Source organism: Electrona antarctica (assembly GCF_951216825.1).
Source record: "Electrona antarctica genome assembly, chromosome: 10".
Taxonomy (NCBI): domain Eukaryota; kingdom Metazoa; phylum Chordata; class Actinopteri; order Myctophiformes; family Myctophidae; genus Electrona; species Electrona antarctica.
In genome coordinates, this window is record NC_136791.1 from 10,565,463 (window position 1) to 10,583,197 (window position 17,735).

At 44.0% G+C, this 17,735-nt stretch overlaps 1 protein-coding gene across 4 annotated transcripts in view; it reads right to left on the reverse strand.

Annotated features, from left to right (window-relative positions):
- Positions 1-855: 855 nt before the first annotated feature.
- Positions 856-17,735, reverse strand: part of ltbp1 (latent transforming growth factor beta binding protein 1) — a 123,128-nt gene continuing 106,248 nt past the window's right edge. For all 4 annotated transcript variants that reach the window (XM_079512394.1, XM_079512393.1, XM_079512395.1 and 1 more), the window contains 6 exons: positions 10,560-10,700; positions 9,806-9,988; positions 7,989-8,159; positions 6,612-6,761; positions 1,700-2,561; positions 856-1,471 (listed from right to left, as the gene is read on the reverse strand). In XM_079512394.1, coding sequence (XP_079368520.1) covers positions 2,392-2,561; positions 6,612-6,761; positions 7,989-8,159; positions 9,806-9,988; positions 10,560-10,700 — 815 coding nt within the window. In that variant the 3' untranslated portion in view covers positions 856-1,471; positions 1,700-2,391. The remainder of the gene's footprint in view (positions 1,472-1,699; positions 2,562-6,611; positions 6,762-7,988; positions 8,160-9,805; positions 9,989-10,559; positions 10,701-17,735) is intronic.

Genomic DNA, 17,735 nt, shown 5'->3' on the forward strand with positions numbered 1-17,735 from the left:
GGAGCAAATAATGTAACCCCAATAAAGTTCTGAAGCTAAACCATTCAAATGTGATTACATTAAAATTCACCTATTGCTTAATGCAGTGGTTCTCAACCTTTTCAGGCGATCTACAAACTTGTAGATCAGCTTGAAATGTTGCCTGTCTTAGATTATTTGACAATCTGTCCAATGTTTGACCAGTTTTTGTAGTATAGTTGATTAGTTTTATGCAGTAATCCGGTCTTTGTGTGTGGGGTCGGTGGGGTCCCGACCCACAGGTTGAGAACCACTGGCTTAATGTATCATTTTATATTGGATTTTCTTTTAGTTTTGGTATTTATTAGGGATGTCCCGATAGACTTTTTTCGTTCCCGATCCGATCCCGATTTCTGTGTTAGCCGATACCAATACCGAATACCGATACCAGTGTTGTGATCTCGTGTTGTGTCTATAGCTATCTAGCTACAGTATATATCTCATGTTGTGTTTATAGCAGACTCCTCACTCAAATGTGCACTTGCAGTTTGGGCAACTCGAAAGCAAACTCCACATGCCCCAACACTTTATTTACCTGCCATGGTGTCAACCCCTTACCCGTGTCGGATTGGTGGTTAGACTGGCATATTCGCCGATACCGATATGACCCGATATGACAAATAAGGGTCCCGATACTTTATCGGTATCGGAAAAGTATCGGGACATCTCTAGTATTTATCCCTAACATTGTTTAAACAACATACCGTATAAAAACAATCCACATAAATATACACATTTGTGTTATCAATTATCAATCTATGTGGTTGGTCTCCTCCCATGAACAGTTGATTACTTATAAATTACATAATTTTCCACAATAAGGCTATGACAGGTCAGTCAGTATAAATATCACAATTTGTGATTTATTACCAAGGGGTTTAATATACAATGTAATATGAATATTCATACAAGAGCATTTTTTTTCATGTACAAATTACAAATACATCAACTGGTTTCTCCACTCTTCTGTTTAAATGTACAAAAGTTTACTCTCCCACCGCTGTCCCATAGCAGCTTTGCAACCTGGCAAGAACTCGTAGACATCGCAGTAAAAATGCAGATAAAAGAGAAGTATGAAAAAATAAGGCAAAAATCTTCATTTCATTCTCATTTCATTTAAAAACAAAACAAAAAAAATAAAACATAAAATAAAAAACAATAATAATTGAATAACCAAGGGAAGGGAGAATGACTGCTCCACAGGGCAGGAAAGAAAGAAATAAAGAGAAAGAAAAGAAAGAAAGAAATAAAGAAAGAAAGAAAGAGAGAAAGAAAGAAAGAGAGAAAGAGAGAAAGAAAGAAAGAAAGAATTAAACCTGCTATTGTCCAATGTCCCAGACACAGAGAAGTAGTTTGAATTTTATCATTATTACAAACAAAAAGGAAAAAATAAGAGCAAAACAAAGCTTATTCCAAGACATGAACAACTTCCTAGTTCAGTAACATGTACATACTGCCCTGGGGCTGAAACAATAACCTGACTCCGCCAGATGGGGGCAGCAGAGAGTACACTGGGTTCCCCCCTCCTGCTCCCATCTGGGAACTCTCAGGCAGACTTGATGCCCGGCCACAAAACGGCCCAGTGTACTCTCTGCTGCCCCATCTGGCGGAGTCAGGTTACTGAAACAAGCCATGGGGCTGAAACAAGCCATGGGGCTGAAACAGGCCATGGGGCTGAAACAAGCCATGGGGCTGAAACAAGCCATGGGGCTGAAACAAACCGGCTTCCAATATCGTCAAGAAAATCCTCCAGTCCAGGGTGAACATCAGACAGAAGGCTTGATGAAGGGAAGGATGACTATGAGGAAGAAAGGTGGGACGGACATGGGGCAAAAAACATAACAAAAATAAAAACAGAGAGCTGGCTTCTTCACATAATTAAATATCCACACACATTGTTTTCCAACTGGGTAGAAAATAAAACTTAATCCCCCAGCAAGAGTCCATAGGGTTTGTCGTTGTGTTAACAGAGCAGTCGGTGCCCGTGCGAACACATAAAACTGTCCTGATACGAAATGAGAAACAAACTTACAAAAAGGAACAGACAAAAACATACATTTTATACAATGCTGCGTTTCTCCTCCCCTAAGGCACCACATATTAGATTAAGTTGAATCTTCATCTCAAGTAAATTACTTTTTTTAGTTTGTTTCATTTAGTGTGTACTTTATACAGTGCAGAGTATATGGGCTTGGATTAAATAAGTGTGTGTGTGTGTGTGTGTGTGTGTGTGTGTGTGTGTGTGTGTGTGTGTGTGTGAGTGTGTGTGTGTGTGTGTGTGTGTGTGAGTGTAGTGTGAGTGTGTGTGTGTGTGTGTGTGGCCTATATGAGTGTTTTTGGTGTGTTTTGTCCCCCCCTAGTGTTCGTGCACGGTCACTGCCTCAGTGTGCGTGCTGCTGCTGATTCCGCCACGCAGTAGTTGGGCTTTTCAGAGGGACTGAAGCCGGGCAGACACACACACTTGTAGGAGCCTATTGTGTTGATGCACTTGGCGTTCTTGCACAGTGACATGCGGCCGTTGAGCTCCGAACACTCATTCACGTCTGAAAGCAGAGGGAGAGAGTACATGTTAAAATAAAGTACTTTTATTTTATTTTATTTTATTTAAGTAAAAGTATCAATATTGGAATGTAGAAATTCTCTGTTACAAGTAAAAGTCCGGAATTCAAAATGTACTTGAGTAAAAGTACAGTACAACAAAAGTAAAAGTTATCATTTTAGGCACAATGTCCCATTTCAAGTTTTCAAATGTATAAAAAAAATCTTTTGAAAATAGCATCTCTACAAGCTCACAATGCATTGTGAGCTTGTAGATCGGCTATAGCCATTTGAACATATATGTTCAAATGGCTGAAATGTATATAGGGCTGAAGTTGTTAATGTAAAATGGCGTAAAAGTGCAATATTTTCCTCTGAGATGAAGTGGCGTAGTTGGAAATACTCAAGTACAAATACCTCATAATTGTATTTTAACTACAGTAAGTAAATGTACCCAGTTAGTAGTTAATTATGTCAATGTGTAAACAAGAACAAAACAACAAGTCTAAGGCCTCACTCAGACCTTTACTGCATTGTGAATGTTGTGAGTGTCATGGCCGCTGTCAATGTTGTGAGTGTCATGGCCGCCCCAATGCATTTCCAATGGGAGTCACATGGTTTTTGGACTACATTTTGGACTACAAGCTGTTGTATGGCTTTCAGCTGTGTTTCGACTGCGCCCCTCCCCCTCATACAACACAATGTTGTGTCAAACCATGTGACTTCCATTGGAAATGCATTGGGGCGGCCATGACACTACACAACATTCATCCAACAAGCATACAGCAATGCAGTAAAGGTCTGAGTGAGGCCTAATAATGGTGTGTCCTCATTGTTCAATCTTTAGCCATCGTCTGTGTCGGGTGGAAACCTCATATGTTCAAATCTGTTACTGTTCATGATTCAAATAGCAGCGTTATGATAAGCGACAGGGTGTGCAGCTCATAAATGAAGCACTGTTCAGTGACGAAGTCCCACAATCCACAGAAAACCCAGTCAACCAGTGTGGTGACGCTCTACGTCTATGACTTTCTTCCAAGAACAAAACTACTTCACCAGAACAATGTTGGTCTAAGACATTCTCTTAACGGAGTAGTTCACCCAAAAAACGACGTATTTTCTATCAAAGGCCCTTTGCCAACCCCACCTTCCTAGGGTATGGGCACTGATTCTGTTCTGGAGGAGAGAACACGCCCACAGCATCCAGCGGGAATCAAACCCAGGACCTTCTAGCTCTGAGGCGACAGCGCTACCGACTGCGCCAACGTGCCCCGCTTTTTTAAGTGGTGCAAACCACTTCCTTAAGTGACTATGTGTGTGGGTAGCTGGCTAGCTGGGTATGTCTGAGCATGGCTGGCTGGGTATGTCTGAGCACGAAAACAGCATGGTTGTTTTTCACCACCTGTGCGCAACCTAACACACACAAACACACACGCACATATTAACTGTATATATGGTGATTTCAGGTGTGCCAGTACAGTACAGTGACAGTACAGTACAGTAGAGGGTACAGTAGAGGGACCCCCACACGGTAACTTTCATTTCTCAACCGTTTCGGACGCGGGGCGGCTCGCCGGAATCGGGCCGGCTGGGTGCGTTCCTGTGGGTCTGACATTCCGAAGCCAATCATTTGATGATAGGCGGTACTGACTGATGACCCGGATTATTGGCATAGGAATGTGACAAAAAATCAAGGCTTAATGGGGTGTGTAATTGATAGAAAATAAGTACTTTTGTGGGTGAACTAAAGCATGATAACTACGGTCATATTGTAGCATGTATCGCATAGCTTATACACAATAAAGCATAGTATGCAAAAGCAACACAAACACACAGAAAACTAGGACAATCCGTACATAAACACATGGAATGATACCAAGCGTACCACTCAGATGGGACGAACTGAAGAGTTTTTGACCTACTAGTGCGTAACAAAGCATAGCACAGTAAGTGGGCTGAGCAAAATAAAATGGCTCACTTAATAAGGCTAGCGCATTGTTCGCCTCCAAACTCATTTTGCCAGCATACCACTTTAGATTTCAATTTGAAACACGGTGACGTGTTAGGAATGCCGAGGGGGCCGGCCGGGTTAAGGCTGATTGTGTTTCAGCGAGCAGCCGTGTCGCCAGTAAAGTGTACTTAACGGGTCAGCGTGTAATGTATTATTTGTGGAGAGCACTCCAGCTCACCTTGAAACTATACGTGCAGCTAATGGACTCAGGGCCATGAGAGGAGGGAGGCGTGGAGCCTCGGTACGCTTGACCCGTATAGAGCGCACTGGTTCCCAGACTGGTGCTCGGGACCCATGTTTGGGTCTCGCAGACCAATTGCTAGGCCTGACTCACACCTTTGCATCTAGCATACAACATTGATGCATGCTAGATGTATGAAAGGGTTTGTTTACATCTTGCCCCAATGCATTTCCAATGGAAGTCACATGGTTTGACACAACATTTGTGTTGTACGGCTTTCGGCTTTGTTTCGACTGCCCCCCTCCCCCTCATACAACAAAAATGTTGTGTCAAACCATGTGACTCCCATTGGAAATGAATTGCGAGCTTGCATCAGTAAATAAGTCTCATGCATCAGCTATACATGAATCTGTTGTAAAGGTGTGAGTCAGGCCCTACGCGAGTACATATCCCTTTTTTGTGGCTTCCATTAGAACAATTGTAACTTTTCATTGATTAAATGGAAACCACACATATTAGTGTGGTTACCATTGGCAACCAGACAATAGTAATTGCCCAACTTTATTTATTTATTCTGTATAAACCTTTTAGGGTCCCTGTGATGTCATGTGGGTCAATACATCAGTGTGTGAGTGTGTGTTTGTGTGAGGATGAGTGAAGGGGAAACTTAGGTGTGGGTTATTTTCTTTATCATTACGGTTTTTGGTTTTCAGTATTTTAACATCTTGCATGTTGTCAATCTTTTTTTTGTGCGCGGTTTGCTGCTAGCTAGCTAAGCTAATTGTTAGTATTTTCCTGGTACTGTATCTCAGGCAACCTTTGGTTAAAGCTATATAAATAATTTGGGTTGAGAACCCCTGAGCTAGCTGACCGATTGCAGTGATGGAAAGTAACTAAGTACATTTACTTAAGTACAATTCTGAGGTATTTTTTTTTACTTTACTTCCAAGTATTTCCAATTTCTAGTACTTTTACTTCTACTCCACTATACATCTTCGAGGGAAATATATACTTTTACTCCACTACAATTACTTGAAAACTTTAGTTACTAGTTACTTTGTAGTTTGATTATTATTACAAAACATACAACCACTTCAGTTATTTTGGCCTTTTTGATAATAGCCGATCTACAAGCTCACAATGTGACATCTTCTATTTTCAAAAGATTTTTTCTACATTTGAATACTTGACCCTATAAACAATTTAGTATAATTTAGTATATGTAAGGTTTTGCCCCCTCAAATGGTACCTCGTCAGATAATCCCCACATAGACTACAACAACTTCTGTGAACCGACTTGACTGTAGTAGCTTTTCATAAATTATATTTGTACTGGCTGTCTGAGATATTATATGAGATATTCAAAGTCCAGCTGTCTGCTGTCCAGCCTCTCCCACCCCTCACTGGGGAAAAGTCCGGGAGGAAAACAGATAAGGGGTGAGTTGTCTTGTTACCCTTTCTAGTACTTTTAAGTGCATTTTGATGCCAATACTTTTATACTTTTACTCAAGTACATCTAGAATTCGGGACTTTTACTTGCAACAGAGTATTTCTATTGCAGTATTAATACTTTTCTTTTTTGTGGCTTTCACCTTTATTTTATTTGTTTATGGAGGGACAGACAGTAGGCTGACAGGAAATGGGGAGAGAGATGGGGGGGAAGACATGCAGTAAAGGCCGTCGGGATCGGGAGTCGAACCCGCGGCACACTGCCAGACTGGATTGCCAGCCAAGGTGCCTGGACCACTGATCCATGGCCCAGGCCAGTATTAATACTTTTAAGTAAAACATTGAAGTACTTTATTCCACCACTGCTAATTATTTTACATGTGTTTCATGCAGTAGGTGTGTCTCTTGTCCTACCAATGCAGGCCATTCGGGACATCTCCAGGGTGTAGCCGTCGAAGCAGTCACAGGTGTAGCCCTCGTGCACGCGCACACACCGGCCGTTCTCACATCCGTTTAGAATGCCACACTCCTCTGCTCGCAGACCCTCAAACGCATCATATGGGTCTGTAGGGTAGATGGCGACAGACAGAACATTATGTCACACAAGCTCCGGATGGAATAATTCATTCATAATCTATTCATATTCATATAGTCTAATTTGACACTACCGTAGGTTCCCTTGATTAATAAATGCAATACTTTCCAAAACAAATATTAATAATAATAATAATAATAATACACAACAATACACTTTAGATGTAAATAAAAACACTAATTTGGCAGTTAATGAATTAATGTCATGGATTGGGTTCCCAATGAGTTTCTAGCCAGGGCAAGTATTCCATTGAAAGGGGGAGGGTTTGAAATGGCCACAAGATGGCAGCAAAGTGCTTTCATTGGCAGCCAAATTAAAATGGATTATTCGTATGCTCCCTGTTGCCTACCAGTACCAATGTAAGCTTTCTTTATGCAAAACCTTTCTGCTCACTGCCAACCATGAAGGACAGTGCTTCAGTTATGGACTTAGAAATGAATTATTTCCATATAGATAATGAATTAATCACTTGACCACTCAGGCGTCTCTACTCGTGACTTTTCTGTTTCTGGACCACGTGGACGTGGACATAATTCATTATTGCCACAATTGATTATTGTGGCACTATAGCATGTACATTGATCTGTGGTTGAAAGATTGAATGGTCTTTGGCACTATTTCTTAACCATTGGTCCACGGCGTAATTACAGTTGTTCTATGGGAAAATGTAAAAAGAAAATCAGAAAGCCTTGAAATGCTTGAAATGAAATAATGACTCTTAAGGGCCTGGGATACTTAGTTGCGCACTGTGCGGTGTCGCACACTGAAAATAGAAATAGGCACACAACGCGGTGTGAAAAGTAAGTAAGTAAGTTTTGGACAGACGATGTGATAAATACATGTTTGTTTGTGTTTGTGTTATGCCTTCCTCTACTAAACATACTTTATATATTGTTGTGGGGAGGTGTGGCGAGGTGGTCCTTGAGGATTGTTTTTTCCACAGCTCAATAATGCTGAGAAGCGCTGGTCTAGGAGAAAGCTCTCCTGAGTCCTAACATATTGCATATACCCTTTATTACATGTAACCGCTGTGGCACACTGCATGTTCAGTCACTTAATACGAGTCTTTACAAAAAGGACCCACAGACTTCTGCTCAAGGTCTCTCTTTTTAAAAGACAGTTCGGGTTTCACTGGGCTTCCCCTGTTAATATTAACACAAAGGAAATCAAAAGAAAAGAAATGAAGCACAACTCACTCTCCTCGTCCTCGTCCTCGTAAAGAGGCAGGATGGCCCGCTGGTCGGGTCGCTGTGCGCCGTAATCCGGCCTGATCTCGTATTCGTGCACCGGGCTGGCCACCAGGGCATCGCGGCCGTACGGCCGTCGACCGCCACTCAGAGGCAGGTTGCACATAGAGGCGTAGTCCTCTGGGAGAGACGAGGGAGCGAGGGAGGGAGATAAAGACATAACAAACAGAATGAAAGGGGTCTGTGGAGTACGCGAGACAAAGAGAGATGGGGAGAGACCATCACGTTATGCAAACTGAACACAAAGCTGATGAACCACTTTAACCGTGGCATCCCTGTTTTATTTTTAATGGGTGAAAATAAAAATGGATCTAATTGCAGATCTAGATCAGCTGTTTTGAAAATAATTTAGTGGGATGTTTGTGGTTACCCCATTCTGACCTGAGATCAGATTCTAAAAATGTCTTCTACATCCTGACAGTTTTCTGAAAAAGCTACGTTTCTATGTCAGTCGTTCTTCGATTTTTGAAAAATAGCAGACCTACAAGCTCATAGCGCGCCACTCGGTGGCGCGCTATGAGCTTGTAGATCTGCTATTTTTCAATAGCTAAAGCATAACGTAATGCTAACACCAAAAGGTGTTCCCGCCCAGAATGTGTTAAGTGGTTAAAAACAGTAAAGCAATGGAACAGCGAGTAAGAGCAATATACGGCGAACGACGGATAGACTACGAGACAAAATTAGGTTGGCTATATCAGACGGGGATCCGCACAGAGGGGAGGACCATCCTCTGAGAGAGAGATAGCAGATAGAGAAGGATGGGGATAACTAGAAAATAGCATTCAGATAATATCCAGAGTCCTCCAGAGTGCCATAGCAGTAGCTTGCCTTTCTAATCACACTCCGATAAAGAGCATGAATGCAAAAAGCACAAACAGAGACGGGTCTCATGCTGTTTAATATATGCAGCAGCAGTCTGAATGTCAACCGTTTCTGAGGGGATTGAAACCAATTACAAAGCCATCACCATGCTTAGCAAACAGGGGAGGATTTAGGGAAAAAGTGAATATACTCTGGTTTAGGTACTAGAGACCAGCTCAGTGGCCTTGTGGTTAGAGTGTCCGCCGTGAGACTGGGAGGTTGGGGCTTGATCCCCGGCCAGGTCATACCAGCAAAGACTCTGAAAAATGGGACCCAATGCCTCCCTGCTTGACACTCAGCATCAAGGGTTTGGATTGGGGGTAAATCCCTGCAGCATACTAACGTAAATGTCCAGGGAGAGTACTTGTACATCAAGCTGCCTAACGCTACGGAAACAGGAGATAGGCTCCTGCCCATGGCTCGCCAAGGCTTGCTTACTTACTTAGGTACTAGAGAGCAACATACTAACTGTCTACTTGAGCCATTCCATCACACTGCAACACCCCCCCCCCCCCCAAAAACACACACACGCACACGCACGCGCGTGGTTTCCTGTCTCGGCAGGTCAGTGGGCTAAGGAGAGCAGGTGTGTAGGATTAGAGAGGAGACTGTTCAGAGCACAAGTGATTATATCCTTGGTTCCCACAATGCTCTTGCCAATGGACAAGGGGAGCAGGTTTCAGGGTGAGTGCGTGTGCGTGCGCGTGTGCGCGCTGTGTGTCGTTAAACAGTCATGGAGCATAGACAGAGCAAGCCGGTACACACAGACGAGAATGACTTCCAACGGGTCATGAATAACATTCAGACCTATGCGGTGAACAGGTCAATCACATACAGATGCACGGCGCCACCACGCACACACGGAAACGCTCAAACTAAAGCTGTGTGTGTTTTAAGTAGCCTACCAGTGTCCTTGAGTGGACAGAGGGCACACTCCATGCCCCAGCCCTCTCCGTACAGGCAGCAGCACTCCGTGAAGGTGGTCTTCCTGTTGTTGGGACCCAGCGGCCGCGTGCATGTCAGGGTGTCTGTCACTGTCTGCCAACAGATGCCCTGGTAGGCTATCTGTTCTGTGTCACGATGCTGCTCTGCTCACACACACATACATGTACACGCACACGCACACACGGACACACGCACACACGCACACACACACACACACACACATACACAGTATGTTAGTGATAATGCATATACAGTAATACAAAGACAATATAAACAGGCTCAGTAAGTAATCAAACTTCCACTTCAACAGGAAATCCAGCGGTATGTCTGCAGGATAGAGACATAACAGGGTGCGAGCCAGACACAGACAGGCTCCTCCCACATGACTGGACATATTCAAAATTTAATTCAGCACACAGACTTTCCAACACAATAAATATAATAAAGTTATTATATATAATTATATGTGTTTTAATTTGTTTTGGCCACACAATGTTTCTGATGTTTTTACCCTGCCTATGTAATGCCCTGGATTCGATCCCGGTTCTCCCACGCGTAAAGCCAACATCTTAACCACTAAACCAATGACTCGGGGGAGATATTTAGACTTTCAGGCCATCAGGCTGATGTTGTGAGCCACTCTGCTACACCTACAGTAAGGGGGGGTCTAGACTTCTAGTACCATGGGGTCTGGGTTAGTGAGTGTTCTCTTACCAGCCACCTCAGGGGGATGCACACACTGGTTGCTGCTGGGGTCTAGTACCATGGGGTCTGCACAGAAACACATGTAGGAGCCATCCGTGTTCAGACACTCTCCCCCAACGCACACAGACTCATCCAGACACTCGTTGATATCTGGGAGAGAGAGCAGAGGAAAAAATATTAAGACTTTTTTTGTTGGAACTACTTCCTTTACCTTCCTGAAAACCAGTATGGGGTTTAAGTGGTTAAGACCTTACAGTAGCCTACTTAGTAGGCTACTGTACGTTATTTAATGACTTTTCAGCTAAATTAATCATTGGGTGTAGTAGGCCCTACTACACCCAATGATTAATTTAGCTGAAAAGTCATTAAATAACATAGCCAATTTAGACCCACTCTTTTTAAAAATGCTTGCACACACAATAATGCGTTCACATTGCTGACAGTAGCAGCAGAAACACACTTACAAAAAAGGACAGAGACCAATTAATTGCATTTCCATTTCCACCCACTTTGGTGTAGGTGGACAATGTGTTTATCAACGAGCCGGTGGTGATACAGTCCAATTTTACACTTAAGAGTTCAACTAACACTGAGGAATTCTGCTGTGTATGACTTAACTCATTTTGGGCAGGAACCCCTTTTGGTGTTTCAAGCATTCTGTTATACTTTAGCTATTGAAAAAAGCATATCTACAAGCTCATAGCGCGCCACCGAGTGGCGCGCTATGAATTTGTAGGTCTGCTATTTTTTTTAAATCGTAAAAATGCGGCACAAATCTTTGAATAGGTATATATTCTTTCAGACTTCAGAGCGAAGGTTTTTTTTATTTCTACGTCAGGCCTAAATGGGTTAATTACCGGAACAATTCAATAACCGGATAACTCAAGAATGATTTGGTGATGAAATACTCTTGAAATATAACTCATAATTTTACTGTTGTGTTTTCTTTTTCGGGCACGTATATTTATGTGAAATGAATACTGCAGATATGCCTTACTCAAAATCTAGCCAGCATATGCTTCAAAACCTCGTGGCTATAACTGCTGAGGATATGAATATATAAAAAAAAGCACATATTCCTAGAGAACTGAAATAGTCCACTTTTGCAAAACATAAAAACATCTGTGCAGTACATACACGGCCACAGGCCGGAGCTGTGGCGGTTTTCTTAAATTGTATTATGACTTGTGAGGCCACGCGTAACGGACCTCAAACCGTTGCCCACGCCAGGCCAGGGCCAAACCTCTGCTGAGCCTTGCTCTCCACCCAGTCTGTCCGCTTTTTTACAGCTTGGCAAAGATGTCAATAAACAGACTTTCTCTTTACTTTCTCACTTTCTCCCTATTGGCTAAAGGCCAGCCAATGAGGGGTCATCAATGGCTTACCATTCTCTGAACCAAGCCCCCAGAATCGCGGTAGCCTGGCTAATAAGCCAGACCGAATAGTGTTGTGTGATATTAGTCTGGCTTATTAGCCAGGCTAGAATCGCGGTAGAACAGCGAAGCTGCCGTCGCCTGGTGGTAAAATCTGGGATTGCAAGACTTCTGCATTTATTTCACTCGCAAGCACGCACGCACGCACACAAAGGACACACAAAGGACACACACATACAAAGGACACAGACAGAGACTCGTTTTTTATTTTGGTAGCCAAGCTGTAAATGACATTTCATGTCAGTCTTGTTTACTCTAAAGCCTAATTTATATTCTCGACACCAAGTATGAATGAAACACTTCAACCCTATTATATTATATGCCTCGCCCAGAATAGAGACACTAGGGTTCATGTGGTTAACTGGGCATGCCATTGTGTATAACAAAGACGAAAAACGAATGCCAACGGGTTGAAAACAGCTACAAAAGGAAGCGAGGGGGTTCGGCATTCAAAACAAGGCCTTGGTTTTGTTCTTGGAAGCTCAAGGCTCTTGCTTGTGTGGCGCAGTCACTCCAGAAAGCCGCCGAGCTGCCGCAGAAAACGAGTCGAGGTAACAGACCTATTTCTGGAGCGGCGGTCACTTCACAGCTGCACCGCAACGACGACACAGCTCTGGAGCGCAGACATGATGTGACGGATGTTACCGAAAAGCACATAAAATGTGTTACTGTACATATGTATTTCCCATTTGGGGAATTAAAATAAGCCTGTAATTGGCAGAGCCCTGACGGCAAGAGGCCGAACCCCCTGATGTCATACTGTGTGAACTAGGGCAATAAGCAACTAGTCGACTAGTAAATCCACTAGTCGACCTTGTTGGTACTAGTTGACTAGTTTTTTTTTTTTTTTTTTTTTTTTTTCACGATTTTATAGGCCTCAAGATCAGGTAGATTATAGTTATATAAAGTTTTTTTTTTTTTTTTTTTTTTTTTTTTTACATAATAGGGTTTAGTTTACTAGTCGACTAGTAAACTAGGCAACTAGTCAACTAGTAAAAATGACTAGAAGTGAATGCCCTAGTGTGAACGTGTATTCCTTGTTGTACAGTACAGTATAGGTACAGTACAGCCCTGTACAGCACTGACTCAAATGTGTGAAATGAATATCCACATTAACCGATTAAGAGCAGAGGCCCATCATACAAAGTGTGTGTTGCTATAATCAGTGGTTCTCAAACTTTTTCCATGTCAAGGACCTCCAGAATGATATGCATTTTGCTACAGATCCCCATCTCAAAATAATTTGTTCCAGGGACCCCTGGGCCTGGGCTCGTGGCTCAGCGGTCCAGGCACCTTGGCCGGCAGCGCGAGTCTGGCAGTGTGCCGCGGGTTCGACTCCCGATACCGACGGCCTTTACTGCATGTCACTCCCCCATCTCTCTCCCCCATTTCCTGTCAGCCTACTGTCTGTCCCTATATAAAAAATATAAAATAAAGGCGAAAGCCGCAAAAACATTTGAAAGGTTCAATGATTTGAACACATTTTCACGCTTTTTCACAAATGGCAAATCTACAAGCTCATAGCGCAAAGTGACAAAATTAGTTTGTATATCTGCTATTTTTGAATAGTCAACCAATGTGCTATACTGTATGTATATATACTGTATATAATCTAAAATGACGCAGATGCTTTCCTGTTTAAATGGTTTAACTGCTGTTCTGTGCTCGCCGCCCTGCCCCGGTCACTTCCTGCCCCAATAGGCTGTCACTAATGTTGCAGAACGTGCAGTCCGCCCACAAGGCCGGGGTGAGAGTGACCAACAGTGCTGTAGCAGCACTGGGCTCTATTTAGTTCTGGTCATGGTCACTAAATGGAGAGATCATGTGAGACTGATCTGAGGTCAGTGGTTGAGAGGTAACACCCTAATGACCTCAACAGGTTTGAGAAATGTTTCCTATATACGGTACTAGATCTCTAAACATATGCTATGGACTGCAGATGTATGTGTGTGTGTGTGTGTGTGTGTGTGTGTGTGTGCATGTGCACGTGTGTGTGTGTGTGTGTGTGTGTGCGTGCGTGCGTGCGCGCGTGTCCGTGCGTGTCCGTGCAAGCGCACGTGCATGGATGCATGTGATGGTGTTCTGGTATTTGAAAGGTTTGTATAAATACAGTAACTGTACGAGACTTCTATCCCTCCTTCATAGCCAGTAGTAGTAGAAATAGTCCATACCCGTTAAGAACAGCCTAAGTAAAAGTAGCACACAAGCTAACCTGGCAACCCGCAGTCATAGTTTCACAAAAACGTTAATAAACAGCGTTCAATTTGGTAAAGCGAAAAAAGGGCTTTGTAGTGCCCTGAATTTAGCTAATGGTCAATGCCTGTGTGCTAATTCAGGTCAATTGCTGCAGGCACTGAGGAGATATAGTCAGAGGATACCAAATTTCCAGGACAGAATTTCTAAAATTATAGGTAGATAGAACGAAAATACATCGCATGGATGCAACTGGGACATATCCTCAGTGATGTTATCCCAAGGTCATCGGGGTTTCAGGTCTCACGAACATCATACCCCTCACTCGGGTGACCCAGCCGGGGTGATCAAGTCCCGACTTACGTCCCAGTAGCTACCCTCGATCAGACCCACTAGGGAAAGACCAGGGCCACACAATCCGTTGGAACCACTCCGGAACTACTATGCCGGGACTGAGAGGTACAATTCTGGCATGTGGAGGGACTAGGCTCTGTGGGTTGCCTCCTGTCCGGGCCCCTCCTATGTCTCACCAGGAGTACAGCGAGGACCTGTGCGTTGCACCAGACTCCCAGCACCAGACACTTCATTCAGGAGTGGTGGATTCTTGAGCCGCAATGGTTCTGCAGGCTCCACCTGGGCAACGGTAGCACTGCAGGCTCCACTTGCAGGTTGAATGAATGGCCCTCCTAAAGGCCTCATCAAAGGTTTTTGGGCATCCTCCTCACAGAGGATGCAGGCTGGGGCGCTAACCCATACTGCTCCCGGGGTGCCATCTACATTCCGGCTGTCACCCGTCTCTCCGGTGGTCACCAGACTATACCTGGTTGTCACATAGTCTATACCTATGAGTCACTATAAATAGAATACCTCAGAACGAAAATACATCGCATGGATGCAACTGGGACGTATCCTCAGTGATGTATCCCAAAGTCTCACTCGGGTGACCCAGCCGGGGTGATCAAGTCCCGACTTACGTCCCAGTAGCTACCTCGATCAGACCCACTAGGGAAATACCAGGGCCACACAATCCGTTGGAACCACTCTGGAACTACTATGCCGGGACTGAAAGGTACAATTCTGGTAAAAGTACATAGGTCTTGAAGGACGGCAGACTGCTAGGCGCTTTGGCATGGGGGGTCAGATCAACATATGGAATGAATTCTGTACTGGCCATATATGGAGTGTGTCTTGACTGAGTGTACAGGGTTTGATTGTCACGATCCGTGACCCGTTTTGTCACCCTGCTGTGCTTTCTTATGTTCCTGGTTTCTTTGGGGTTTTTACTTTACTTTTGTGTACCTTATTTTGTAGTATCTAGTGTCTTCATGATGTCACGAGGCGTGACCATATATGGAGACGTGATGTCACGAGGCATGACCATACAGTATATGGAGGCATGGGTGGGTGACGGACGGACGGACGGACGGACGGACGGACGGACGGACGGACGGGACATGCACATTTTCACAGTAAATGTGACATATGGTCGGAATTAATTGATCCTCACTAATGCTCATTATAGTATGGTGCGATTTTATCATGAACATTAGTGGGGAGTGGACCAATTATATGAAGATAGGTTGCAAATGGGTGAAGTCATCCTTTTAAGTGCCCCCTGCCTGTATATGTTCACACTTCACAGACAGCTGCTTTGCTGGGGGGCCTATAATGATGCCTATTGCTATGGAAACCCAAACCAGTACATATATTCATCTCTAGCAGATGTGTGTCACGGTCACCGTCGCTCACCGAGGCCCCCGTAGATTGATTACTTCCCGCCCTGTGTTTGACATGTGTGATGCTCACACACCTTTACGTCTTACCTCAGGCACTATGTGTAAATGTCTAGATCATTTGTTTGTTTCTTTGATTGATCTCTCGTCCCTCTTACCCCCCCCCCCCCCCCCCTTCCCTCTTCCCTTTATTTATTTCTATGGAAATAACAAAAACGAAAAACAGAAACGAATTTCACCCACTTTTTTTCTACAAACCTGTGACACGACGATAAAGCTGATTCTGATTCTGTTGGAAAATGTTTGATCTGAATTCTGTACATTTATTTCTATGGTATTAGTTTCACAGAATATATATAAGGCATATAAGGCATGTGTGTGTGTGTGTGTGTGTGTGTGTGTGTGTGTGTGTGTGTGTGTGTGTGTGTGCATGTGCGTGCGTCTGTGTGTGTGTGTGTGTGTGTGTGTGTGTGTGTGTGTGTGTGTGTGTGTGTGTGTGTGTGTGTGTGTGTGTGTGTGTGTGTGTACTGCGCCCAGAGAAGGTGGTTCAGGGCCAGGCCATGTGCCAGGCCATACTCAGTGAGAGTGTTGCTTTTGGTTGGTGCTGCAGAGGGCCTGGCGTTGGCCTCTGTTGTGACCACAGTCTGGCCTTGTATCACTTCACACACTGTCTCCCCACCCTGACTCCTCACCCTGATCTGACCCCACACACACACTCTTATTTGCGGGCACTAACACACATGCCCGACCCGCACACACACCCGTCGGGGACACACATACTTCATGTCTATATTTCCTACCGTCAACTGGTGTTGATATATACAAAAACACAACACATGATATTTTGTGCTAGCTGATAGTTAGCCGACAATAAAACAAACCAAAACACAACCTCTTCTGAGCGTAACAGTTTGTCTTTTCAGTTTGTGAGTGTCATATCGCGTCATGTCCATCTTTTGTTACTATGAAACTATACCGCTTTTTGTTGCTACCAGGCCGACGGTCTACAGATTACAGATCTGTACACATTATTTCTATAGTCATGCATGATCAAATTGGGTCTGTGGAATTTTTCACATTCCATTCCATCCAAGATTACAGGAGTGGACAGTTTTGAACAAAATGCCTCAAGTCATGTGTTTTTATTTTGCAAAACACGCCTTTTGATACTACTCCTACCAATTTGGTCCAAAACCCACCCAAATTGGTCAAGATGTATCAGTCAGATTTCTTATAATCCATTCCAATTGGCTATGATTGCCTTCCAAACTTCGTTTTTCACAAAATGCCACAAATCATGAACGTGACATGGCGGAGACCTGGGATGCTTCATCTGTTCTTGGGTGCACACTTGTTTTCGCTCCACAAAGGTTGTAATTAACATACAGATTAGACAAAATCTAATCACGGGCACGGTGGCACAGTCGGTAGTGCTGTCGCCTCACAGCTAGAAGGTCCTGGGTTCCATTCCCGCTGGGGACGCTGTGGGCGCTGGGGGCGTGTTCCCTCCTCCGCGTCATCAGTGACCATACCCGAGGTGGGGTTGGCGAAAGGGCCTTTCTGTGTGGAGTTTGCATGTTCTCCCCGTGTCCCCTAGGGTAGGTACCCTCACAAAAACATGCAGTAATCCTGGTCTCTAAAACTACCTCCCCCTGGCCGCCTGATGGAGGGGAAAGGAACTGGTCGGAATAACGTGTTCCTTCCACGAGCTACGTCCGGCCATGGAAATTCCCCCCTGTCAGGTGAAAAGAAGCAGCTTGGACTCCTCATGCATAGAAGGAGGCATGGGGTCAGTCCGCTGCCCCCCCAGGTTGGCAGAGGTAGTG